At 32.6% G+C, this 27,829-nt stretch overlaps 1 protein-coding gene across 1 annotated transcript in view; it reads right to left on the minus strand.

Moving 5' to 3' along the window:
• The window catches only part of GBE1 (1,4-alpha-glucan branching enzyme 1), a 258,453-nt gene that overhangs the window by 127,008 nt on the left and 103,616 nt on the right, over positions 1-27,829 (minus strand). The window contains exons 5-7 of the mRNA XM_074299786.1: positions 26,441-26,576; positions 18,055-18,145; positions 15,385-15,594 (exon numbers count right to left, since the gene is read on the minus strand). Of these exons, the coding sequence (XP_074155887.1) occupies positions 15,385-15,594; positions 18,055-18,145; positions 26,441-26,576 (437 nt within the window). The remainder of the gene's footprint in view (positions 1-15,384; positions 15,595-18,054; positions 18,146-26,440; positions 26,577-27,829) is intronic.

Raw genomic sequence — 27,829 nt, forward strand, 5'->3', positions numbered from 1 at the left:
TCTACATCAGTGTTGGCTACTCAGACATGGTTGCAAGCCAGTGGATCAGCAGAGAAGTTATGAAACATTCAATAAAAACGCAAAAGGCAAATAATGAACCCCAAAATGCCAGAATTTCATGGGTCCTGGCCATGGGGAATTTATTGGCAAAAATGCCAGTGAAGGTGGCCTGTGTCAGATCTAAAACTATATTATATTACAAAGCAGAGGTTATCAAAACCTTTTGGTGCTGGCTAATAAATAGAGCAGTCAATTGACTGCTGTGGAAGACGTTAGGTTCGCAGGACAAAATAGTCAATGACTATAGAAATCTAGTGTTTGAGAAACCAAAAGACCCTAGCTTTTAGGATAAGAATTCACTATTTGACAAAAACTACTGGGAAAATTGGAACCCGATATGGCAGAAACTAGGCATTGATCCACACCTAACACCATATACCAAGATAAGGTTAAAATTGGTTCATGATCTAGACATAAAGAATGATATCATAAACAAATTAGAAGAACATAGGATAGTTTACTTCTCAGATCTGTGGAGAAGGAAGGAATTTGTGACCAAAGAAGATTGGAGATCATTATCACAAAAGACAAAATTTTAATTATATTAAGTTAAAAAGTTTTTGTACAAACAAAATTAATGCAGGTAAGATTGGAAGGGAAGCAATAAACTGGGAAACATTTTTACATAGAAGAGTTCTGATAAAGGCCCCATTTCTAAACTGACCCAAATTTATAAGAATTCGAGCCGTTTTCTACACGATAAATAGTGAAAGGCCAATTTTTAGATGAAGAAATTGAAACCATCTCTACTCATATGAAAAGGTGCTCTAACTCATTATTGATTGGAGAAATGCAAATTAAGACAACTCTAAGATATCACTACACACCTGTCAGATTGGCTAAGATGATAGGAAAAGATAATAACAATCATTGGCAGGGATGTGAGAAAACTGAGACACTAATACATTGTTGGTGAACTGTGAACAGACCCAACTATTCTGGAAATCTATTTGGAATTTGCCCAACAGGTTATCAAACTGTTCATACCAGTAGTATTTCTACTGGGCTTATATCCCAAAGAGATCTTAAAGGAAGGAAAGAGACTCACCCACATGTGCAAAAATGTTAGTGGCAACTCTTTTCATAATCATAAGAAACTGGAAAGTGAGTGAATGCCTGTCAGTTGGAGAATGGCTAAATAAGTTATATTATATAAATTTAATGGAATATTATTATTCTGTAAGAAATGATCAAAAGAATGATTTCAGAGAGACCTAGAGAACTGATGCTATGGGAAATGAGCAGAACCAGGAGATCACTGTATACAGTAACAGCAATATTATATGATGATCAATTCTAATGGATCTGGCTCTTTTCAACAATGAGATGATTCAGACCAAGAACCATCTATACCTAGAGGGAAGATTGGGGGAACTAAGTGTAGTTCACAATATAGCATTTTCACTCTTTTTTGTTGTTGTTGGCTTGCATTTTGTCTTTTTCATCATTTTTTTTTCTGGTTTGATTTTATTTTTCCTTGTACAGCAAGATAATTGTATAAACATGTATGCATATATTGGATTTAACACATATTTCTACCATTTTTAACATATATGAATATTATGGAATATTATTGTTCTGTAAGAAATGTCCAATATTGGACTACTTGCCATCTAGGGAAGGAATGTAGGAGAATGAGGGGGGAAAACTGGAATATAGAGTTTTGCAAGGGCTAACATTGCAGAATTATCCATGCATATGTTTTGAAAAATAAAAAGCTTTAATAAAAAAAAAATAGAACTGGTGACTAAATGGTCAAAATATATGAAAAAACTATTTTCAGACAAAGAAATTAAAGACATTTCTAGTCATATGAAAATAATTCTAAATCACTATTGATTATAGAAATGCAAATTAAGCCAACTCTGAAGTACCACTATAGATTTCTCAGACTTGTTAAGATGACAGGAAAAGATGATTTTTAATGTCAGGAAGGGATGTGGGAAAACGTTTGAATCAGTTCAAGCATTCTGGAGAACAATTTGGAACAATGTCTAAAGGGCTATAAAAATATGTATATCCTTTGATCCAACAGCATCTCTAGTGAGTCTGTATCCCAAAGAAATCATAAAATAAAGAAAAGGATCTACATGTGCAAAAATGTTTGGGTCAACCCTTTTTGCAGTGGCAATGAATTAGACAATGAGTGGATGCCCATCCATTGGAGAATGGCTGAATAAGTTATGATATATACATGTAATGGAATTAATAGTCTTGTTCTATAAGAAATGATCAATGGGATATTTCAGAAAGGCCCGGAGAGACCTACATGCTAAGTGAAGTGAGTAGAAACAAGAGAACATTGTACACAACAACCACCAGATTACATGATGACTAATTATGATAGACATGACTCTTTTTTCAACATAGAGGTGATTCAGGCCAGTTCCAATGGACTTGTGATGAAGAGAACCATCTGCATCCTGAAAGAGGGCTGTCAGGACTGAATGTGGATCACAACATACTATTTTCACCCTTTTTGTTATTGTTTGATGGCTTTTTTTTCTTTCTCATTTTTTTTCTTTTTTGATGTGATTTTTCTTATACAGCATGATTAATAAACAAATATGTATAGAAGAACTGTACATGTTTAATATATTTTGGGTTATTTGCCATCTGGGGAGGTAATGGGGAAAAGCAAAAGAGAAGATTCAGAACACAAGATTTTGCAAAGATGAATGTTGAAAATTATTTTTACATGTGTATTGAAAATAAAAGGCTATTATTAAAAAAATTATAACTAAGAATGTTAGAGTGGATATGGGAAAACTGAGGCACTGATATATTGTGGGTGGAATTGTAAATACATCCAGCCATTCTGGAGAGCAATTTGGAACTAGGCTCAAAAAGTTATCAAACTGTGCATATCCTTTGATCCAGCAATGTTACTACTGGGCTTACATCCCAAAGAGATCTTAAAGAAGGGAAAGGGACCTGTATGTGCAAGAATGTTTGTGGCAGCCCTCGTTGTAGTGGCCAGAAACTGGAAATTGAGTGGAAGCCCATCAACTGGAGAATAACTGAATAAATTGTGGCATATGAATATTACGGAATATTATTGTTCTGTAAGAAATGACCAGCAGGATGATTTAAGAAAGGCCTGGAGAGACTTACATGAACTGATGCTGAGTGAAATGAGCAGGATATATACTTCAACAACAATGCTTTATGATGATCAATTCCGATGGCGTGGCTCTCTTCAACAATGAGATGAACCAAATCAGTTCTATTTGTTCAATAATGAATAGAACCAGCTACACCCAATGAAAGAACTCTGAGAAATGAGTGTGAACCACTGCATAGCATTTATATTCCCTCTGTTTTGATTTCCTTTACAGGTTAATTGTACTAATGTACAAAGTCTGATTCTTTTTGTGCAGCAAAATAACTATATAGATATGTATACATATATTGTATTTAATATATACTTTAACATATTTAACATGTATTGATCTACCTACCATCTGGGGAAGGGGATAGAGAGAAGGAAGGGAAAAATTGGAACAAAAGCAGTTGTCAATGCTGAAACATTACCCATGCATATATCTTGTAAATAAAAAGCTATTTTAAAAAAAGACCATGGATCTTGCAATAAAATATAAAGAACAGGAAAAGAACTGGAGTTGCAGTCAAAAATATTAAATCTAGCAAAGTTAGGCATAATCCTGAATAAAAAAAATTTGAAAACTTTTGATGTGTCAGACTTTCAGGATTTTGTTGCAAAAAACTACTAGAAACAACTTTTGCAAAGTTACAGGATAGAAAATAAATCCACATAAATCATCAGCATTTTTATATTACCAACAATGTCCAGCAGCAAGAGATACAAAGAGAAATTCTATTTAAAACAACTGTAGATAATATAAAATATTTGAGAATACACCAGCCAAGAAAAAGTCAAGAAATATATGAACACAATTATAAAACACTTTTCATACAAATAAAGTTAGATCTAAACAACAGAAGAATATCAACTGCTCATAGGTATGTTGAGCTAATATAATAAAAATGATAATACTAACTAAATTAATCTACTTATTCATGAAAAACTGCAAATGAAGGTAGCCTAGCTATCCCAGACCTAAAAGTACATTATACAGTATCAGTCATTAAAACTATTTGGTACTAGTTAAGAAATAGTTGATCAGTGAAATAGGTTAGGTTCACAAGTCATAGTAATCGATAACTACAGTAATCTAGGGTTTGATAAACCCAAAGACCCTAGATTCTAGAATCTAGAATCATTATTTGACAAAAATTGCTGGGAATATTGGAAAATGGTATGGCAGAAATCAGACACTGAAAAACACGTAACACCTTCTACCAAGATAAGACCGAAATGGGTTCATGATGTAGACATAAAGAGTGATACTATAAGCAAATTAGGAGAACAAGAAATAGTCTACCTCTCAGATCTGTGAAGAGGAAGGAATTTATGGGCAAAGAGGAACTAGAATACATTATGAAATGCAAAATGGATAATTGATTTAAAAGTTTTTGTACAAACAAAATAAAGACATTCAAGATTATAAGGGAAATAGAAAGCTGGGGAAAAAAATCTTTACATAATGACAAGGAACTGGAAAATAAGTGGATAATTGTCAGTTGGAGAATGGCTAAATAAGTTATGATAGTATATGAATATTATGGAATACAACTGTTCTGTAAGAAATGATCAGCAGGATGATTTCAGACCTATATGAACATGTGAGTAGAACCAAGAACATTGTACGCAGCAACAAGATTATGTGATGATCAATTCTGATGGTAGTGGCTCTTTTCAACAAGTTGATTCAGACCAATACCAAAAGTGGAGTGAGTCATCTGTGTCCAGAACGACTATGGGGACTGAATATGAATCACAACATAGAATTTCCATTTTTTTCATTGTTGCTATTTGCTTGCTTTGTGTTTTCTTTCTCATTTTTCCCTTTTTGAACTGATTTTTCTTGTGCAACATTATAAATGGGGAATTATCTATATTAGAATTGTGCATGTTAACATATATTGATACTTGCTGTCAATGGGAGGATGTGGAGGAGGGAAAAAAATATAGAACATGGTTTTGTAAGGGTAAATGTTGAAAATTATCTTTGCATATATTTTGAAAATAAAAAGCTATTATTTAAAAAATAGAAAAAATAAAAAAGGAAAACCATGGTTGAAAATATAAAAAACAATACTTATATTTAAAAAGTGAGGTGAGAAAGGAAGTACTGACACAGAGAAAATAGATGGAGAAGGAGGGCTGAGCGTTCTGGATCTCTACTATCATCAGGAATGGGTTAAAGAGGAAATAATGCACATAAATTTAGAAGCATATAAAAATGTTATAAATTCAAGAACAATATAATAGGGTAAGAAAATAGGGTGCAGGGAAAGGATATGGAGAGATTTTTAGAGGGAACTCTATTCACAACAGATATGGGTTAAAAAGAGAACAACATTTACCATTTTTTTTTCAGATTTTTTTAATGAAAGCTTTTTATTTTCAAAACATATGCATGGATAATTTTTCAACATTAATCTTTGCAAAATTGTATGTTCCAATTTTTTCCTCTCTCCTAGATGGCAAGTAATCCAATATATGTTAAACATGTAAAAATATATGTTAAATCCAATATATGCATACATATTTATACAATTGTCTTGCTGCTCAAGAAAAATCAGATCAAAAAGGGGGGGGGGAATGACAAAGAAGATGCAAGAAAATAACAATAAAAAGAGGGATAATGGTATGTCGTGATCCATATTCAGGTCCCACAGTACTCTCTCTGAGTGTAGATCATGCTCTTCATCACAAGATCACTGAACCAAGATCATCTCACTGTTGAAAAGAGCAAGGTGCATCAGAATTGATCATCACATAATCTTCTTGTTGCCGTGTATAATGATCTCCTCTTTCTATTCATTTCTTTTAGCATTAGTTCATATAAGTTTCTCCAGGCCTCTCTGAAATCATCCTTTTGATTTATTTCTTATAGAAAAAAAATAATCCATAACATCCATATATCCTAACTTATTCAGTCATTCTCCAACTGGTGGGTATCCACTCAGTTTCCAGTTTCTTGCCACTACAAAAAGGGCTACCACAAACTTTTTTGTACATGTAGGTCCCTTTCCCTCCTTTAAGATCTCTTTGGTATATTACTGTTGGATCAAAGGATATACACATTTTGATAGTTCTTTGGTCACAGTTCCAAATTGCTCTCCAGAATGGTTGGATCAGTTTACAACTCCATAAACAATGTATTAGTGTCCCAGTTTTCCCCCATCCCCTCCAATATTTATCATAATATTTCCTTATCATTGTAGCTTGATAGTTATGAAATGGTACCTCATAGTTGTTTTAATTGATATTTCTCTAATCAATAATTATATAGAACATTTTTATGTGAGCACAGATAGCTTTAATTTCTTCATTTGAAACCATTTATTGATTTTATTATTGACCATTTGTAATTCAGAGAATGGAATAAATTTAATTTAGTTTTCTACATATTTTAGAAGTAAAGCCTTTATCAGAAACAGTGACCACTTATCAACTGGAGAATGGATTGGATTCTTAAAAATTCTCTATATATTTAGAAATGAGATCTTTATCAGAGCCTTTTAATGTAAAAATATAACATGTACATTTAAAAGATAATTAAACATCTAAATTTACAAAGAAATAAAAGAGTGGGGGAGAAGGAAAAAAAAAGAATAAAATTAAAAGTGTACAACAGCAAAGATATGATGGACAGCTCTAAATACAATGTATAGTATTTATTATATAGGCTTTCTAGAAATGGAAATTTATTGCTCTATATTTTGAATCTTTTCTTATGTTCTGTTCTCTACATGGCAATATTTTTCTTTTTTCTATTTTTTCTTTAAGTTTAAAATAAAGAAAAATAGAAGACCAATTTTATAAGAAATCCCTGTGTGTGTGTGTGTGTGTGTGTGTGTGTGTATAAAAAACAGAAGAGGAAAAAAAGATTAAGCTGTACTAACATTTAAACTGAATCTTATATGCAATGTTCCATATGCAAAGCCCCAACCTTTGCAATGAAGGAACATCTTAAAAATACTTTTTCTTTTTAAATAATTAAATGACTATGATAGTATAGCATTTAACTCATCAGCAAAAAGATATTTTTAAGCACCTACCATTTATATGGTAGGCACAAATTTGAACAAATCTATGAAAAAAATTTAAATAATTCACCTACTTTTTTAAAAAAGGATTTTTTGCTATCTATTGTCATATGAAAAAATGTTCCAAATGCCTACTAACTAAAGAAATGCAAATTAAAACTCCAAGGTTCCACTTCATACCTATCAAATTAGCTATGACAATAAAAGGAAAATGATAAATGTTGGAGGTGTTGTGGGGAAACCAGAACATTAATGAACTGTTGGAGTTGTGAACTGATCCAATTATTATGGAGAACAATTTGGAACTGTACCCAAGGACTATGAAACAATATCACTACTAGGTCTGTTTCCCAAAGACATAAAAAAGGAGGTGCAGGTGAAAGGGGGTAGAACATCTATTTACACAAAAATATTTATAGCACTTTTTTATGGAGGCTAAGAACGGGAAAGTGGGGAGATGCCCATCAATTAGGAAATCTCTGAACAAGCTATGACATATGATAGTGATGGAACATTATTGTTCTATAAGAAATGACAAGCAGGATGATTTCAGAAAAAAACTGGAAAGAATTAGATGAAATAATACAAAGTAAACCAGAAGAATAATGCACATGGTAACCCCAATCAATCAAGAACTGTAAATGACTTAGCTATTCTCCCCAATACAATGATCCATGATAATCCAAAAGGACTAAGGAGAAAACACATCTGCCTCCAGAAAAAGAATTGATATTGTCTGAAGTCAGACTGCAGCAGGTTTTTCATTTTTTCATGTTTTTTGTTTTTCAGTCTTCTTGTACAAAATAACTAATACAGAAATGCTTAAATCAATGTAAATATACTACCTATATCTGAATGCTTACTATCTCAAGTAGGAGAGAGAAGATGGAGAAAAGGAGTGGGAAGGAGGGAAGAAGGGGGAGAGAGAGAGACAGAGATAAAAAGTCAGAGAAAGAATGTGGAAATCAAAATTTTAAAAATAAAAATTTTTTTTAAATGTCTTAATGGGCAGCTAGGTGACGCAGTAGATAGAGCACCAGCCCTGAAGTCAAGAGAACCTGAGTTCAAATCTATCCTCAGACACTTAACACTTCCTAGCTGCATGACCCTTGGCAAGTCATTGAACCCCAACTGCCTCAGAAAAAAAAAAAAAAAGTTTAACATAATTGAGGGAAAATAAATTTTTTTTAAATTTTTTATTATTATATATATATATATATATATGTATATATATATATATATTTTATAATATTATCCCTTGTATTCATTTTTCCAAATTATCCCCCCCTCCCTCTATTCCCTCCCCCCGATGACAGGCAATCCCATACATTTTACATGTGTTACAATATAGTCTAGGTAGAATACATGTGTGCAAATATCATTTTCTTATTGCACAATAAACATTAGAATCCGAAGGTACATGCAACCTGGGCAGACAAATATTAGTGCTAACAATTTACATTCACTTCCCAGTGTTTCTTCTCTGGGTGTAGCTACCTCTGTCCATCATTGATCACCTGGAAGTGAGTTGGATCTTCTTTATGTTGAAGATTTCCACTTCCATCAGAATACATCCTCATACAGTATTGTTGTTGAAGTGTACAGTGATCTTCTGGTTCTGCTCATTTCACTCAGCATCAGTTGGTTTAAGTCTCTCCAGGCCTCTCTGTATTCCTCCTGCTGGTCATTTCTTACAGAGCAATAATATTCCATAATCTTCATATACCACAATTTACCCAACCATTCTCCAACTGATGGACATCCATTCATCTTCCAGTTTCTAGCTACAACAAAAAGAGCTGCCACAAACATTTTGGCACATATATGTCTCTTTCTGCGCTTTAGTATTTCTTTGGGATATAATCCCAGTAGTAGCGCTGCTGGGTCAAAGGGTATGCACAGTTTGATAACTTTTTGGGCATAGTTCCAAATTGCTCTCCAGAATGGCTGGATTCTTTCACAACTCCACCAGCAATGTATTAGTGTCCCAGTTTCCCCACATCCCCTCCAACATTCATCATTATTTGTTCCTGTCATCTTAGCCAATCTGACAGGTGTGTAGTGGTATCTCAGAGTGGTCTTAATTTGCATTTCTCTGATCAGTAGTGATTTGGAACACTCTTTCATGTGAGTGGATATAGTTTCAATTTCTTCCTCTGAGAATTGTCTGTTCATATCCTTTGACCATTTATCAATTGGAGAATGGTTCTGTTTCTTATAAATTAGGGTCAGTTCTCTATATATTTTGGAAATGAGACCTTTGTCAGAACCTTTGTTTTTAAAAATATTTTCCCAATTTGTTACTTCCCTTCTAATATTGTTTGCATTAGTATTATTTGTACAGAAACTTTTTAGTTTGATGTAATCAAAATCTTCTATTTTGTGACCAATAATGATCTCTAGTTCTCCTCTGGTCAAAAATTCCTTCCTCCTCCACAAATCTGAGAGGTAGATTATCCTCTGTTCCTCTAATCTATTTATTATCTCCCTCTTTATGCCTAAATCATGGACCCATTTTGATCTTATCTTGGTATATGGTGTTAAGTGTGGATCCATATCTAATTTCTGCCATACTAATTTCCAGTTTTCCCAACAGTTTTTTCCGAATAATGTATTTTTATCCCTAATGTTGGTATCTTTGGGTTTGTCAAAGATTAGGTTGCTATATATGTATCCTTTTTTGTCCTTTATATCTAACCTGTTCCACTGATCTACCGGTCTATTTCTTAGCCAATACCAAATGGTTTTGGTGACTGCTGCTATATAATATAGCTTTAGATCAGGTACACTTAGACCACCTTCCTCTGAGGTTTTTTTCATTAGTTGCCTTGCAATTCTCGACCTTTTATTCTTCCATATGAATTTTGTTGTTATTTTTTCTAGGTCATTGAAATAGTTTCTTGGGAGTCTGATTGGTATAGCACTAAATAAATAGATTAGTTTGGGGAGTATTGTCATCTTTATTATATTCGCTCGGCCTATCTAAGAGCACTGAATGTCTTTCCAATTATTTAAATCTGATTTTATTTTTGTGGCAAGTGTTTTGTAATTTTTCTCATATAATTCCTGACTTTTCTTTGGTAGATGGATTCCCAAATACTTTATACTCTCAACATTTGTTTGGAATGGAATTTCTCTTTGTATCTCTTGCTGTTGCATTTTGTTAGTGATATATAAAAATGCCGAGGATTTATGTGGATTTATTTTGTATCCTGCCACTTTGCTGAAATTTTGAATTATTTCTAGTAGCTTTTTAGCAGAGTCTTTGGGGTTCTCTAAGTATACCATCATGTCATCTGCAAAAAGTGACAGTTTAATTTCCTCATTTCCTACTCTAATTCCTTGGATCTCTTTCTCGGCTCTTATTGCCGAGGCTAGCGTTTCTAGTACTATATTGAATAGTAATGGTGATAGTGGGCAACCTTGTTTCACTCCTGATCTTACTGGGAAAGGTTGCAGTTTATTTCTATTGCATATTATGCTTACAGAAGGTCTTAAATATATGCTCCTGATTATTCTAAGGAATAGTCCATTTATTCCTATACTCTCAAGAGTTTTTAGTAGGAATGGATGTTGGATTTTGTCAAATGCTTTTTCTGCATCTATTGAGATGATCATATGGTTCTTATTAATTTGATTATTAATATGGTCAATTATATTAATAGTTTTCCTAATATTAAACCAGCCCTGCATTCCTGGAATAAATCCTACTTGATCATAGTGTATTATCCTGGAGATGATTTTCTGAAGTCTTTTTGCTAATATCTTATTTAAGATTTTAGCATCAATATTCATTAAGGAGATTGGTCTATAATTTTCTTTCTCAGTTTTCGATCTACCTGGTTTAGGTATCAGTACCATGTCTGTGTCATAAAAGGAGTTTGGTAGGACTCCTTCATCCCCTATTTTTTCAAATAATTTATATAACATTGGGACTAATTGTTCTTTAAATGTTTGGTAGAATTCACATGTGAATCCATCTGGCCCTGGGGATTTTTTCCTGGGGAGTTGATTAATAGCTTGTTCTATTTCTTTTTCTGAAATGGGACTATTTAAGCAATTTATCTCTTCCTCTGTTAATCTAGGGAGCCTATATTTTTGGAGGAAGTCATCCATTTCACTTAAGTTATCAAAGTTAGTGGCATAAAGTTGGGCAAAGTAACTCCTTATTATTTCTCTAATTTCCTCTTCATTAGTGGAAAGATCCCCCTTTTCATTTGTAAGACTATCAATTTGATTTTCCTCTTTTTTTTGATCAAATTTACCAAAGGTTTATCTATTTTATTGGCTTTTTCATAAAACCAACTCTTGGTTTTATTTATTAATTCAATAGTTTTTTTACTTTCAATTTTATTGATTTCTCCTTTTAATTTTTGTTTTTCGAATTTAATTTTTGGTTGGGGGTTTATAATTTGGTCTTTTTCTAGCCTTTTAAGTTGTAAGCCCAATTCGTTAATCTTCTCTTTCTCAATTTTCTTCAAATAAGCCTCTAAAGATATAAAATTTCCCCTTATTACTGCTTTAGCTGCATCCCAAAGATTTTGATATCATGTCTCATCATTATCATTATCTTGGGTGAAATTGTTAATTGTTTCTATAATTTGCTCTTTCACCCAGTCATTCTTTAAGATGAGATTATTCAGTTTCCAATTACTTTTTGGTCTATTTACCCCTAACTTTTTACTGAATGTAGCTTTTATTGCATTGTGATCTGAGAAGAAGGCATTTATTATTTCTGCCTTCCTACATTTAATTTTGAGATCTTTATGTCCTAATATATGGTCAATTTTTGTATAGGATCCATGAACTGCTGAGATGAAAGTATATTCCTTCCTATTGCCATTCAGTTTTCTCCAAAGGTCTATCATACCTAGTTTTTCTAATGTTCTATTTACTTTTTTAATTTCTTTCTTGTTTGTTTTGTGGTTTGATTTGTCTAAATCTGAGAGTGCAAGGTTGAGATCTCCCACTATTATAGTGTTACTGTGTATTTCTTCTTAAAATTCTCTTAACTTTTCCTTTAGAAAGTTAGATGGTATACCACTTGGTGCATATATGTTTAGTATTGATATGGCTTCATTATTTATGCTACCTTTCAGCAGGATATAGTTTCCTTCCTTATCTTTTTTAACGAGATCTACTTCTGCTTTTGCTTGATCTGAGATAAGGATAGCTACCCCTGGTTTTTTGGCTTTACCTGAAGCATAATAGGCTCTGTTCCAACCTTTTACCTTTACTCTGTATGTATCTCCCTGCTTTAAGTGTGTTTCCTGTAGACAACATATTGTAGGGTTCTGCTTTTTGATCCAATCTGCTATCTGTCTCCGTTTGATGGGATCGTTCATCCCATTTACATTTACAGTTAAAATTACTAATTCTGTATTTCCTGCCATCGTATTATCCCCAGATTACGCTTTTTTCCCTTGACCCCCCTGACCCCCCTCCCCGATATTTAATTTACAGACCCCCCTTGTGACGCGCAACCCTCCCTCTTTTTTTTTTTTTTAGGATCCCTCCCCCCTCCCTCCAAGTCCCTTCACTTATTCTCCTTTTCCTTTTCCCTTTTCCTCTCCCCCCTTTTAATGAGGTGAGAGAAAATTCTCTGAAAAACAAATATGTTAATTATTTACTCTTTGAGCCTCTCCTGATGAGAGTAAGATTCACACAATGATTCTCCCCCTCACTAAGTTCCCTCAGATATGGTGTATTTTCTATGCCTCTTCCTGGGATGTAGTTTCCCTCTTTTTATCATTCCTTCCCTTTTTCTGAACCGACCTCCTTCCTTTTACTACACCCCCCTTTTTTTCTTTTATATCAGTAAAATCAAATTATCCTTGAGTACTTTTTATATAACCACAACAGAGTTACAGTTCTCAAGGGTTCTGTGTACCTTTTTCTGTTTCTCTTCAGTCTTGTGGATGTAGATCAAATTTTTTGTTTAAGTCTGGTTTTTTTCTTAGAAACATATAGAATTCCTCTGTTTCATTGAATGACCATCTTCTTCCATGGAAAAAGATGCTAAACTTAGCTGGGTAGTTCATTCTTGGTTGCAGTCCTTGATCTTTTGCCTTACGGAATATCAGGTTCCAGGCTCTTCTATCTTTTAATGTGGAGGCAGCCAGATCTTGGGTGACCCTTATTGTGGCACCTTGGTATTTAAATTGTTTTTTTCTAGCTGCTTGCAGGATTTTCTCCTTTGTGTGGTAATTCTGCAGCTTAGCCACTATATTCCGTGGTATTCTTTTTTTAGGGTCTATTTCAGAAGGAGTTCGATGAATTCTTTCCATATCTACTTTCCCTTCTGTTTCTATTATCTCTGGACAGTTCTCTTTGATAATTTCCTGTAAAATAGAATCTAGGCTCTTTTTTTGGTCATAGTTTTCTGGAAGTCCAATAATCCGCAGATTATCTCTCCTAGATCTATTTTCCAGGTCTATAGATTTTCCCAGTAAGTATTTGACGTTGTTCTCCAGCTTCTCATTTTTTTTGTTTTGTTTGACTGATTCTTGGGTTCTCTGTGAATCATTCATTTCTATTTGTTCCATCCTGACTTTTAAGGAGTTATTTTCTTCTTTCACAGTTTTTAGTTCTTTTTGTAAATGCCCAATTTTGTTTTTAAATGAATTATTTTGCTCTATTGAATTTTTTTCCATTTCCCTAATTTTTTTTTTGAGAATTATTTTCTTTTTCCAATTCAGAAATTCTATTTTCTTGAGACTTTTTTATCTTTTCCAATTCAGAAATCCTACTTTCCTGTGTTTTTTTAACCTTTTCTAATTCATAAATTTTGTTTCCCTGCATCTCCTGTGAATTCTTTATTTTTTCCAACTCCAATTTCAGGACGTTGTTATTCTCTATCATAGCTTCCCTTTCCTTTCCCCATTTTTCTTCAAACTCCCTCAATTTTTTAAGAGTTTCTTCTAGGAGAGATTTATGTGATGGGGGGCAGGAATCGTTCCCCTTTAGGTTGTTATCTGCTGACTCTCTGCTGTTAACTTCCTCGGGGTTGGATACCCGCTCTTTCTCTGTGTAGAAGGAATCTATAGTTTTTCTGGCTTTTTTGTTCATATTTAAAAAATCTTTTGGGGTCTGTCCCTGGGGTAGGAAATTATTTATTTACTTCTTTACCAGCTTCCTCCCAGACCAGATGGATGCAGCGGCTCCTGCACCTGAGCTAAGATAGAGCTCTGGGAGAGAGTTCCCCACCCCCTCCCTGGAGGTGTCTCAGAGGTGGTTAGCACTGCTGTGCCCGAGGGCGTAGAATAGTAAAGACAGCACAAAGCCAAGCCTATGTGTCCGGGTGGGGCGTGGATGTCTGCAGCAGGTGAAGTGAAAAGCCCCTGTGCTCAAACTGGAAGTGTCTGCCAGAAACCACGGTCCCTAGTTCAAAGGTTCCGCTTCTCTGGGACTTCCTGGAGCTGAGTTCCACTCCCTCCAAGTAAACTAGGCAGTGTGTGTTGCCTTGGGCCGTATCCACCCACTTGTCAATCTCTTAACTATTCTCAGGTGGTAGCTGAGGCCACACCCCCTGGTGCCGAGATCTGCTGAGTCACCTCCAGGGTCCGGGGAAAATCTGATCTGAGTTTTAAAATATTTTGGCTTTCTCTTCTGAACTGCTAAATAATTAGCAGAGAAGAGCTAACAGCCTGTGACAGATTCCTTTACCTCAGTGGCTTCTCTGATCCCAGAGCCCTTCCCAGCGCAATGGGCGCAGTATGCGAGCACCCAGCCGTCTGTGCTGGCCTCTCTTCCTCCCCTGGAAACTGACCTTTTCTGTTGAAACTCCAGATTCTCTTCAGCTGGTAAGTCGTGCTTCCAGTCCTTGTGGTATCTATCAGTCCTGAGCTAATTCTGAGACTTATTTTATCTAATTGGTTGTGAGGGAGTGAGGACCTTTACAGAGTCGTGTGTTTCTTCTCCGCCATCTTGGCTCCGCCCGAAAATAAAATTTTTTAAGATTTTATCTGACATTATTTTGATAGCAAGATTCTAAAATAATTTTATATGATTTTATTTATGCTTTGAAAAAGGCTACTACAAAAGAAAAGATATCCTTGATCTCTAGATCACAAATTATATCTTAATATGAGTACAGAAGAAAATGTACATATATGATGAAATTCTATAAAATCATTATAAAATAACTTTAATTAAATAAAAGATTTCTACAAGAAAGACACATACCTGGAATAAGCAAATAGTCTACTATCCCATAGTTCATGATTTCCTCTAGGACCAGAATGAAAATAACAGGAATCAGTTCCATCAAATTTGTTTAGACCATCCTCTGAGTTTTTTGATGCATGACTATGAACTACATCCAAGAGAACTATGATTCCCATTGAGTGAGCAGTGTCAACCAATTCTTTCAATTCATCAGGCGTGCCATAACGGCTACATGTAAAAAAAGAAATACAAATTAAAACATATTTTAAGAAACAGTTTGCCATGTTGGATAGAAAGCTAGCCTCAGAGTTAAAAGGACTTGGGATCAAGTCCCAAGTCTAATATATACTAACTGTATAACTGGAAAAGTTATGTTGCATTCATGTAAAACAGCCTTTTCTCTATACCTTAGTCAATTCATTAAGACTGTAAGCTGCAGAGAAGGTGTATTAGTAAAGGAAGTTCCACATCTGAGAATTTCTTTGCCTATAATGATGAAATCACTGGTCTGATTAAAAAAAATTAAAACATTTTACATGATAACAAATATTTATTGGCAATATAATGGTAAGATAAAAGCATCTCTATGTTTATAATATTGTTCCTAAGTTCAAAACAGTTTAAAAATGTTTCTCTCAAAGAAAAATTGATTTTTCCAATCACTAACTATAAAATGTATAGCACTATATTATGTAAATTTTGAGTAATTTTTGAGTAATAATATCTACTGTATACCCAGGAAAAATTTAATAACCTTTGGTATTAGTTAAAAAATGTTTGGGTATAGCAACTTATATTAATAAAACTTATAGACAGATTTTTCAAATTTTCATTTATCAATCCTCCAATAACATTATTCAATAGCAACTGGTTTCCTATGATAAAAAATAGTGTTTTAAATGAATCTACCTTATGAGTGAAGCTTTACTACAAAATTTCTTTGGGCTCTTACCCTGAAATATTATGCAAGGTCTCTAATGTCCTTTCCAAATGTAGCTCTACAACCCTATGAAGTTACCCAATATGACTTTTGTTATCCCTTTTCTAATCACATATACTACTTAGCAGGAGTTTCCATCTGTGTTTTGAAAGAATTCTCATAATAGATGTGTCAGCTTCTGGAAGCTCAATTAAGGGGGTCATTCTATCATCAAATAACCATTCAAAAAAGAACACTGGACAAAGTATTCAGGAGGCTGAGATTTAAGTCTCAACTATGTCACTGACAATGTTACTTACATGAATCATTAACATGTTCTAGGGCATATTACCTGCTTTTCCTCCTAAAACTAAGCTTTCTATTCTATAAAATAAAAAGGCTAACCTGAGCAATCCTAAAAGTGCTTTCTTTATCTAATATTCTGCATATAACTCTGTCCCAGAATTCCCTATAAATGTTAGATTCCTTTAGATTTATTTTTAACAAATTATAAGAAATTATATGCCTACAAAACATTTTTTTTTTAATTAACTAAGTCCCTCCATAAAGATTCAACTACTTGTCTCCAAACTGTAAATTAATAGCATTATTTCAAATCTTTGCTCTGGTAATTTGATATCAGAAATAATATTGTTGTTTATTTGTTTGCCAAATCTACTATTTTATCAGTATAGGTTTTCCATGTACGACAAACTTCCTCTATTAATACAGTATGTCTATTTTCTCTGCAACTTATTCTTAAATCAGCTGTCAAGGCACTCAAAAGAATCATGTGAGTTTCACAAAAATTATCAGTAGGGGGCAGAAAAACTTCTTGCACTTATAAATACAATAATCAGAAGTAATGCAGGTAAACACTACCACTTCACCATCACTCTCCACCTTTGTCAGGGTTTATAACCCTTCTTTATCTAGCTCATTACTTTTCTGCAAATTATCCTGTGGCTTTTTTTATTTTTTAGTTTCCCCAAGACAATACTATTTTCCATATTATATTTTTCATACCCATCTATAAGAAAAATATAAACACAATTAATAAGCTTTATGTTTTTTTTCTCTTTACTCTAACTCCTATTCCTCCTGCTCTCTCATCGGAACTGAACATATAAAGAGCCAAAAAAAAAAAGAGAGAGAGAGAGAGAGAGAGAAGAGAATGAACCTAATTCTTTTTACAGGTAATTAGCTGGCCACAGGATTAACCCTAGTTCACATGTGGGTCAAGAGCTAAGAAGAAGAGTCCCTTAATGGAAAGTTAGAAAATTCTCCCACTTCCCTAACTACAATAATGCTTCAGCTGTTATCAATGCATGGATATTTGAGGAATCTGGAGCAAAAAAAGAAAGTTATAGTACCACAATTTCTTGGTGGGAGAATGAGTTTTACTATATCTTTTGAAACTTACTCTATTATTTTTTCCCCATTACATACTAAGCAAATGCATAAATTTCTAAAGATCACTTTTATTCTGGTTAAAAACTCTTACAAGACATGACCAAATAGTCACATTCATTTGTCAAAGCTGAACATAAATTTTCTTCAACTAATCAAAAATGTTAATGGTGAGATTAGATACATATAAGTAAATTGTAATCTATAAATATGCTGAATAATAAAATATTATCAATAGGTACATGTTTATAAACATAAAATATAAGATTCAATTTACTTTTACTATTTAAATAATGAAGTGACATGAATATGCTTATAATAAGAATTATAATTATTATAATTAAAAGCTGTAATTTTACCTTGACGCTGCAAAAAAACTTGTCACCTGATAACCAAAACTAGCGTAATAAGCATGTTCCATAATAGCCATCAACTGAATGCAATTATATCCTGTTTAAACACAATAATTCAAACAAAAAAAGGTTAAAAGTAATTTATTTTGTTAGACATAAAATGCAGAGAAATGGCATTTTCTTCCCATTAAAAGAGTTTAACTTTACTGTTTTATACTAGAATACAGGCAGAAACAGTCCACCCTTCATTTAAAAACTACCACTAATTTAACATTTTAGGATGATCTGCTCTGCTTTTCAACAACAAGAAGGTCATTTTCTCAAGAGATCTACATTTGACTACATATATTAAATGTCTCAGTTTTAACAAGCAATAAATGATATATAAATATTATCTTAATTTGACTTTAGAATATTAATTATGTCAATTTGCATATCCTGAATTTAAGCTTCACTAATATTCACACTGGAGATCATGAAAACTAAATAAGAGTAAATGATTACATGTCATATAGCTGATGCTTTACCAAGATTTTTCACACAGCAAACATAATTATTTCTATCTTTAATAATTACAGTTTATCACCAAATCCATTTCTCCTTAAAGTGGTTATTACAAAGAACAATCATTAAATATTCATTTCTTCTCTGAGCTTATTTTAGAAAGCTAAGGAAATAAAAAGGAATGATGCTTCTTTATTGCAAAATATCTCTATGTGACTTAAAATAAATAAAATCTAAAGGGGAAAATTATTTCAATAAGAGATCCAGAAATCTTTTTTTTTTTAATTTCTCTAAGATAATTTTTATGGAAGCAAATAAATATCTCATCAACCAAAAATGGGGAAAAATCAGAAGAAAACCTTCAAGTCTAGTGAACATAACAGAGAAATTATAACAGTTTTACTTTTATGTAATAATGACTAATTTAAGAAAATCTATTCATATGGTTTAGTTAACTTTATAAGCTGAGTAAAATTTTAAATATAAGATTTTTAGATTTTTAGCCTCTTAGTTCAGTCAAATTAGTTACAGTATCAGTACAATATGCTTAAAGATCAAACACAGTATAAGGAAAATAGTTGGTACCATTAATTTGTTTGTTAATTTATACCAGCTTGTACATTTCATTAGTACAAATTCACATCAGGAATGAATGAATGATTTATGAATATTAAAAAATATTACATAGGCTAAGTGGTGAATTTTTGTTTTCTTCAAAAAAAATTTAATTGTAATTGCTCCAATTAAATTATACATTTAGAGTGTGATAAATACATACCCCAATTCTGATTTACCTATGGATTTTATATTAATCACCATGGAGTCATCAGAATTTTAGGTTGAAATACTCTTCCTATATTTGACCAAAGTATCACTTAACAACAAGATTCTGTAATGTTTCTATTATATAAAACATGTTGGTAACTGACCCATAACTGGAGTTCACCTATGGAAGTATATGTATTATTCAAAAACAGTAGTCTAAAGAAAAGATAAGTAACTATTACTAAATGTCAAGAAGATAAGCACATTTGAGGAAATCCATGAATCAGAGATAAAGCACAGTGAAGAATTTTTGGATAAAAATTCATGGAGTGAAAAATGTAAACAATTTTGAAAGAGTGTACTTCAGATTACTAGGTAAAAGAAAATCAATAAGGAATTCTAAAAATAGGGATTATCTAAAAATGAAGCATACTATAGTAGTAAAAGGAAACAGTAACTATCTGATTACCACTTCCCAAATCTCTGTTAAAAACACAACAGCTAAATTTTTAGAATTGCACCATTATAGAATTCAAGATGATGGTACAATGTATATTTTAATTTTTAGAAAGATATATTTCAAAAGATTCAAAAAAAAAAAAAAAGAATCTATGTCCAAAAATGCTATAGAACAGTTTAAGAAGAATGATCCCTACAAAACAGTTCTCATGACAAAAAAAAAAAAAGCATAGATATAAAGAGAAAAAAACATATAGTAGCCTAAAGATGCTGATATTTAAATACCGAGAGATGTCATTAAATAAATTACACTTTTAAAAAATATTTACGAAAGATGGAATCAATAAAAGGATCCCATAAGAAAGATTCAAAACACAAAACCTCAGAATGAGCTAGACTGATGAAGCACGCTGAAGAAAACAAAAAGAACTTGTTATAGTTTTGGTAAACTATCAATAAGGGAAAAAGAGTAGCTAGAACAATGATAATAGGTAAGAGGAAAGAACAAAGTTACTCTTATTGATTCTGTTCTTACTACCATATAAATGGATCTCAGGATTTGAGCATATATGTCAAAATTTTTAAGAGAGATAAAATCCATATTACATCAGATGTTACAAGAATGCCAAGAGTGTACAAATGAATAAATGAAAGAACCAACAACTACAAAGAAATTCTTGGTGATTTTTGAAAAAACTGTAGCAAAAGGGCCTAGAACTATATCACAAGACTAAATTTCTCTTTGTATCTCTTACTGCTGGACTTTGTTGATGATTTACATAGATTTATTTCTTATCCTCTACTATAAAGTCGTGAATTATTTCTAGTAGTTTTTTAATTGATTCTCCAGGATTCTCTAAATATGCCTTCATACTTACATATCACTGCAGAGAGAGATAAATTTGTTTCCTCATTACCTACTCTAATTCCTTTAAACTCTTTTTTTTCTCATTGCCAAAACTAATATTTCTAATACAAGACTGAATAATAATGGTGATAGTGGGCAACCTTATTTCACCCTAATCTTACTGAGGACAGTTCTAGTTTATCTCCATTACATCATGCTTGCTGATGATGTTAAATAGATGCTATTGCTCATTTTAAGGAAAACTCCATTTATTCCTATATTCTCCAGTGTTTTTTATAGGAATAGGTGTTGGATGCTGTTTCTGCATCTATTGAGATAATCACATAATTTTTTTAAGTTGGCTATTGATATTATCAATTATGCTAATTTTTTTTCTAATATTGATCCAGCCCCGTATTTCTGGGCTGGATCTTTCTTAGTCAAGTGTGCCGAAGATAACTTCCTGTAATCTCTCTCCTAATATTTTATTTAAGAATTTTGCATCAATACTCATTAGGGCAATTAGTCTATAAGTTTCTTCCTTTGTTTTGATCCTACCTGGTTTAGGTATCAGTAATATGTCTGTTACTGGAGATTTCTTCTTAGAGAGTTGATTAATAGCTTGTTGAATTTCTTTTTCTAAAAGGGGACTATTTAAGTAATTTATTTCCTCCTCTGATAATCTGGGAAATCTATATTTTTGTAAATGTCCGTTCAGTTCATTTAGATTATTATGTGTACTGACATATAGTTGGGCAAAATAATTCCTAATTATTGCTCTAATTTCCTCTTCATTGGGTGAAAGTTCACCCTTTTCAATTTTGATATTAACAATTTGATTTTCTTCATTCCTTTTTCTGATCAAAGCAACTAAAATTTTATCTTTTTTTTTTCATAAAACCAGCTCTTAGGTTTGTTTATTAGTCCAATTTTTTGCATTCAATTTTATTAGTCTCCTCTTTTATTTTTAAGAATTTCAAAATTGGGATTTAATTGGGGGTTTTTAATTTGTTCTTTTTCAAACTTTTTTAGTTCCATGCTCAGTTCGTTGATCTTCTCCTTATTTTATGCAATTAAGCACCGAGACATATAAAACTTCCCCTAAGAACTACTTTGGCTGCATCCCATAAATTTTGGTATGCTGTCTCATTATTGTCATTATCTTAGATGAAATTATTGATTGTATCTATAAATTGTTTTACTCATTCATTCTTTAAGATCAGATTATTTAGTGTCTAATTAATTTTTGGTCTATTTTTCCCTGGCTCTTTATTACATGTGATCCTTACTTCATCATAATCTGAAAAAGATACATTTACTATTTTCTGCCTTTCTGCATTTGATTTTGACTAAGTATTGATTTTTAACTAAGTATGCTTAAGGTGGATCTATGAATACACAAAAATAGTTTTAAGAAACTAGTCTTAGGCCAAGATAAACAGAGTAAAGCCAGGAAGCTGCTTGAGCTTTCCCAGTTTCCCTTGAAAACCACATGAAACCATGCCTCTGCACAGTCAGGAATGACAGAGTCTAAGAAAAGAGAAAAATGAAAGTATTCTTCAGCTTAAGAGAGACTGGAAGGACTTTAAGAAAGGCTAGTCTCACTCTGGTGAAAGAAATGTTTAGCCCAGCTCAGACAGTGTTCAGGAAAAGCCAGTGAGAAGTTCTTAAATCACAGCATATCAGCAACCAGAACCTCAGTTGGTTAAGGAGCAAAGCAGATGAGTAGAACAGTCAGTCTCCAGTCCCAGCACAGAAAACAAATCAACCACCCAGGAAATCAAGCAACAACAGGCAAGACTAGGGTAGGCTACCCCCCTGTTGTGAGCAGGACAACAAACACAAGGGATCTCTGTACTCAAAGCCAAGGCTCAAAGCTGCACAAGAAATTAGGGAATGAGTCTCAGAAACTAAGGAAAGAGCCCCCTGTATCTCAGGAGTAGAGTTCAACATTAGATGTCCCAAAATAGGGACAAAGGAAAAAAGGAAGAAAAAGAAAGAGGGAGGGAGGAAGGGAGGATTATGGTTATAGTAATATATTCAGAAAAGGCATTTGACAAAATCCAACATCCATTCCTATTAAAAACACTATAAGCACAGAAAATAATGCAATTTTCATTAAAATGATCAGTTGCATCTATCTGGTAAAAGATTGACTATTATCACCACTACTATTCAATATTGTACTAGAAATGTTAGCTTTAGCAATTAAGAGAAGAAAAAGTAATTGAAGGAATTAAAGTAAATAATAAGGAAGCAAAATTATCACTCTTTACAGATGATACGATGGTATACTTAGGGAATCCAAGAGAGTCAACTAAAAAAATACTAGAAATAATTAACAACTTTAGCAAAGTTGCAGGATAGAAAATAAATCCACATAAATCATCAGTATTTCTGTATGTCATCCAACAAAATCCAGAAGCAAGATATAGAAAAATAAATCCATTTAAAATAAATGTAAATGATATAAAATATTTGGGAATCTACCTACCAAGACAAGCCACTAACTAGTATCACAAGCTATTCTTGTGAAGAGGAAGAAAAGATACTGATAAGATAATATTATTATATGGATCCTGAACTGGTGGGATATCTCGATTTAAAGAGTGGCTTGTTAATAATCCAATGTCAATGGAAAAAGAGATTTCCAGTGAAGTACTCCAGCAATTTACCTTAGGTTTGTTTAACATTTTAAAAGCTTGACTAGAGAGTTAATACACTGAATAATAAAATCAGGATCGAAACCAATTTTGTGAGGCTATAGCATCAGTCCAAAACTAATAAGAAATTCAATAGGAATAAGTATAATATCTTGTACATGCATTAAAAAAAAATCACTTTACAAGTAAAGATGGGAGATACATGTATCAATAGCAGTTGGTAGTAATCTGAAAGCTCATTAAGAGTCAACATTATGATCAATTAACCCTATAAATTGTGATCCAGAAATACCAATCCCATGCTCTGATACATTTTGATTCAATGATTCACTTATTTCCCTCCCCATCCTGAACTATACTTCTAGACCCATCCCCCCCACAAAATGCAGCTAAAATAATCTTGAGCTCTATTAAGAGAGTCAGAGCTCAAACAAGGAGAGAATAGTTTCACTCTATTCTACTTCATTTAATTTCATTTGAAATATATATTCAGATCTTGAACTCATGGCTTGAGAAATAGTGATAAGGTAGCAAGTGTACAGGATCATTTAAAAAAAAAAAAAAAAACTAAAATGTTTTACATCATATGTCATATGAGGAACTGCAGATAGCTAGCCTGAAGAAGAAAGTCTGGGTTGACATAAGAGTTGTCTTTATGTATATACGGAAGTCTGTTATGTGCAAGACACATTTCTATTTGGACCCAGTGGGCTGAACCAAAAACAATGAACAGAAATTTAGAAATACTTTCAGAATAAGCTTCCTAACTAAAAATGGAATGGGCTCACAGTCATCTCTTAGGATGATGAAATGGGAATCCTTTTTGTTTATGTATTGGACTAGATAGAAACTGTTCCCTTCCAATTCGCAAATTCTGTGATTTATCCAAATTCATAGTGGCACTGTGGCCAAGCCAAAATTCAACCAAGATACCCAACTCCAAATCCAAAATTCTTTCCACCACAGTGAATTAAGTTCAAAAGGAAACTGGAGAAATAAAGGAAAAAAGAAAAGTGATTAATCAACTTATATGATATATATTTAAGAGTTTAGAGAAATGCAAACTGAATATGAATCACAGAGTAACATGGCAGCAATTAGAAGTAAAGCAATCTTCTACATTAAGAGTAGCTGTTTCCAAATCTCACATAGAATCTTAAGTTCATGACAGTGAAGCACATATAAAAAGATGTTTCATATTCTAGTCCTAAAGAGTCCTTGTTGATACATTTCATAAATGCAAGATATTCAAATATATGAAATTCTGAACAAAAGTGAATGAATGAATTTCACCTGACTGGACCTATCTATTTGAGCTTTTTCTGACATCCTTCAGATCAGCACCAAATCAAACCTCTATACTGGTTTCAGAGTGACAGTACCCACAAATATTTGGAGTGTAATCTAACTAGGAATTCACCGAACATTAACAAATGTTAATTTGTTTACTGCATCTGTTTGTTTCAGAGTTAAGAAAGCAAGTCAAATTAAAATTAATTTAATTAATTAACCTTTAACTTGGCTCCCTAGCCTGGGTAGCCGAGCCAAGCTGATGGACAGCCCAGAGAGATAAGGAGTTTGGTAGTGAACACGTGAGTCTTCAGACTAAGTGTTTACTAGGGAGTTAACAAGTCAGGGCATTAAGTCAGGGCATTATGTGAGTAGGTACAATAAAGGCTTTTAAGATTACACATTGCTGTTCTTGAGTGTGCTATCGGTTATTAAACTATAGATTCAAGAAATTGTGGACAGAGACCTTTAAAGGCCTTAGAGGAGGCGAGCCGGGTAGAGTTGACACTGCAAAGGTCAGTGGTCAAAGATACTCTGTTGGGCCTAGGACAGACTGGTAATGGTAACTGCCAGGAGGGCATATTACAAATTATTACTCTCGGTCTCTCGTGGCTTTGGAAGGAGGAAGGTGTGTGGGAAGATTGCTAGATTTAATCCCCTGAACTTGACCGTAAAAGATCAAGAATAAAGACGCTTAGTGATCCTGACTCTGGCTAATTTCTGGGAAGACAGAGTTCCAGCATTTTGGTAAGTGAGAAATTCAAGCCATGAACAAATTTAATAACACTTTCTTTTCTCTCTGTAGCCTCTTCTGAGATGAGTCACTGGACTCTAAGAAATTCACAGACATATTTCTCTATAAATTTATAATGTCAGCCATGAAGTTGATTCTCCTTGACAACCACAGATTCTCCTTTTTCTTCCTTTTCTCCAAACTTCCTCCACTCAACCATTATAATGCTCAAAGATTCAAAAGCAAAAGTCTAGCAGCATAAGTAATAAAAAACAGGTTGTGTTAAATCTGTTGAAGAATGAATTTCTGTTTAGAAATGTGATGTACTAAATGACTTAATGAGTTCTGAAAAAATAATTTAAGGGTTTACACAAAGTGTGGAACTTAATTATCACCTATGTTACATACTTAAATATTAAATCATCTAAGTTTATTCACTCACCTTTTTGCTATTATAGACAATTTCTTGTTTACTTTAAACAATATGTCTACTTTAAATCAATAAGTAATTCAAAATTAAATTCTAGGTGTTCAATCTTTTCTTTCAGACCTAATTTTATAAACTGCCAAAACAAAACAAAAAAATCTCATCTATATTTATTCCCCCCACCTAATCATTAGAAAGGATGCCAAAAAAAGTTTGAAATTGACCAAAGAGCCTTCTAAAAGTAAATATAAAAGGGACAACAATAATTAAGTATTAAATTATCCAAATAGTAGGATATAGGCCATATTCATTCTAACACATATTGTTACTCTTAACTCCAAAACCATTAAATTCTCACTAATAGGATTAAACCTTAAAGAACTGCATGCAATCAACTTCTTACTATTTAGGAAAAGATGCCTCATATACAAATCATCATAATAATAACAATATGTATATTTTTCTATTTTATTTAAACTATCACAACATACAATTTAAATTGGAAAGAAAAACAATAACAGATTTTTACATATGTTAGGTCACTTTTCCACACTATCCCTATTACAAAACAATTTCAAAAGCCTAAAATGAAATGTGCATCCACTATACATTTAATTTCAACTCAAAAAAAAGATATTTCTAATTGGTTTCTGTAGCCACTCACTAAAATTTTATCTAAATTAAAATCAACAGTTATTACTTACCAAGGTCCTTAATTCTAGGTAGAATATTGCATGTAAAGTGTTTATATGAAGCTATTTTTCCTTCAGAAGAAGAAATTCCTACATGAGATTCATAGATTCTTAGACTCTTTGGTTTCCTGGGACGAGAATGCTTGAACTACAAATATAGAGAGTATTACATTAGAAATGAATCTAAGAATAATTTGACATTTTTAAAATAAATTACTCCAGGCAAAAAAAAAAAAAAAAAACAGCTTTTACACATTAAAGTTTTCAACAATTATTACAACAGCATCATTTAGTTTCTGTTAATAATCTTATTAATAATCTAGTAATTAATAATAATCAGGATTGTATTGATGTGGTTGGAATCGTTCCTAGGGCAAATAAAAAACATTAACAAACAAAATAATGTAAAAGCAGAATGGCTTCAAAGATACAAAAGAAACAAACACAATACTCCAATTGATGAAATTAATAATTGAGATTCCCTGTTTCTAAGAATGTTAACTCTTTAAACATATTCATCAGTTCAGAAAATTTTAGTAACCACTATTTCTATTAGAAGTAGTATTACTGTTTCTATTAGATGCCTAAGTCTACTTGTAGTCTTCTTTGTTAAGAATTAAATCAGTTGTAAACTCATTTAGAGATGTCAGGAAAAGAAATATCCATATAGTTAAAAACATTTCTTTTTAGCTAATAGTATAATTTTGAGTATCTGTCACTAATTACAAAACAAAACAAAAAAGAAAGCAGTTCATAGAACATCCCTCAATAAAGAACTACTTTTATAATACAACAAATAAGTTGTGAAGAGAGGGTTTTACAAAAACTCTAAAGCCTCAAAGATAAGTTTTCCTTTCTCCCCTGTTGGATTGTCCATTTCTCTGATAAATGCAACTAAGTTCAAGAATTTTTATTCTATTCTGGGGGTACTGTGTCTGCTTTAGCAATACCTGCCCAGCTTTCATATTTTTCAGTATTACGCTCTCTCCTCAATCCTAGTCAAAATTCCCAATTCAAACCCCAATATACACTTACACAGAACCATTCTTGGAGCAAGAACTATTTTAAAAGTTGAAGTTGAAGTTATGTATAAGTAATCATGGGCTTAAAGGTTATTTCTCCCTACTAGTATCTGGAATTTAAAATTCTTCTAGATCCTAGTCACTTTTCAGTAATTAATGAGAAAAAGCTGTATCTCAAAAATGTTCACTTTAGAGTATGACAGAAATAACTTATTTGTATTTGATATTATTTTTATGTATATATATTTTATATATTATTTTATATATATATATATATAAAACTCAAAAGCAACAAAGAGTGAACTGAAGAAAAATTTCATTTATCAAAGTTAATAAAGTGCCTAGAAAGCTCTCTCAGGAGACAATGGGTTCTGCCTCA

This window comes from Sminthopsis crassicaudata, chromosome 3 (assembly GCF_048593235.1).
Source record: "Sminthopsis crassicaudata isolate SCR6 chromosome 3, ASM4859323v1, whole genome shotgun sequence".
Lineage (NCBI taxonomy): Eukaryota > Metazoa > Chordata > Mammalia > Dasyuromorphia > Dasyuridae > Sminthopsis > Sminthopsis crassicaudata.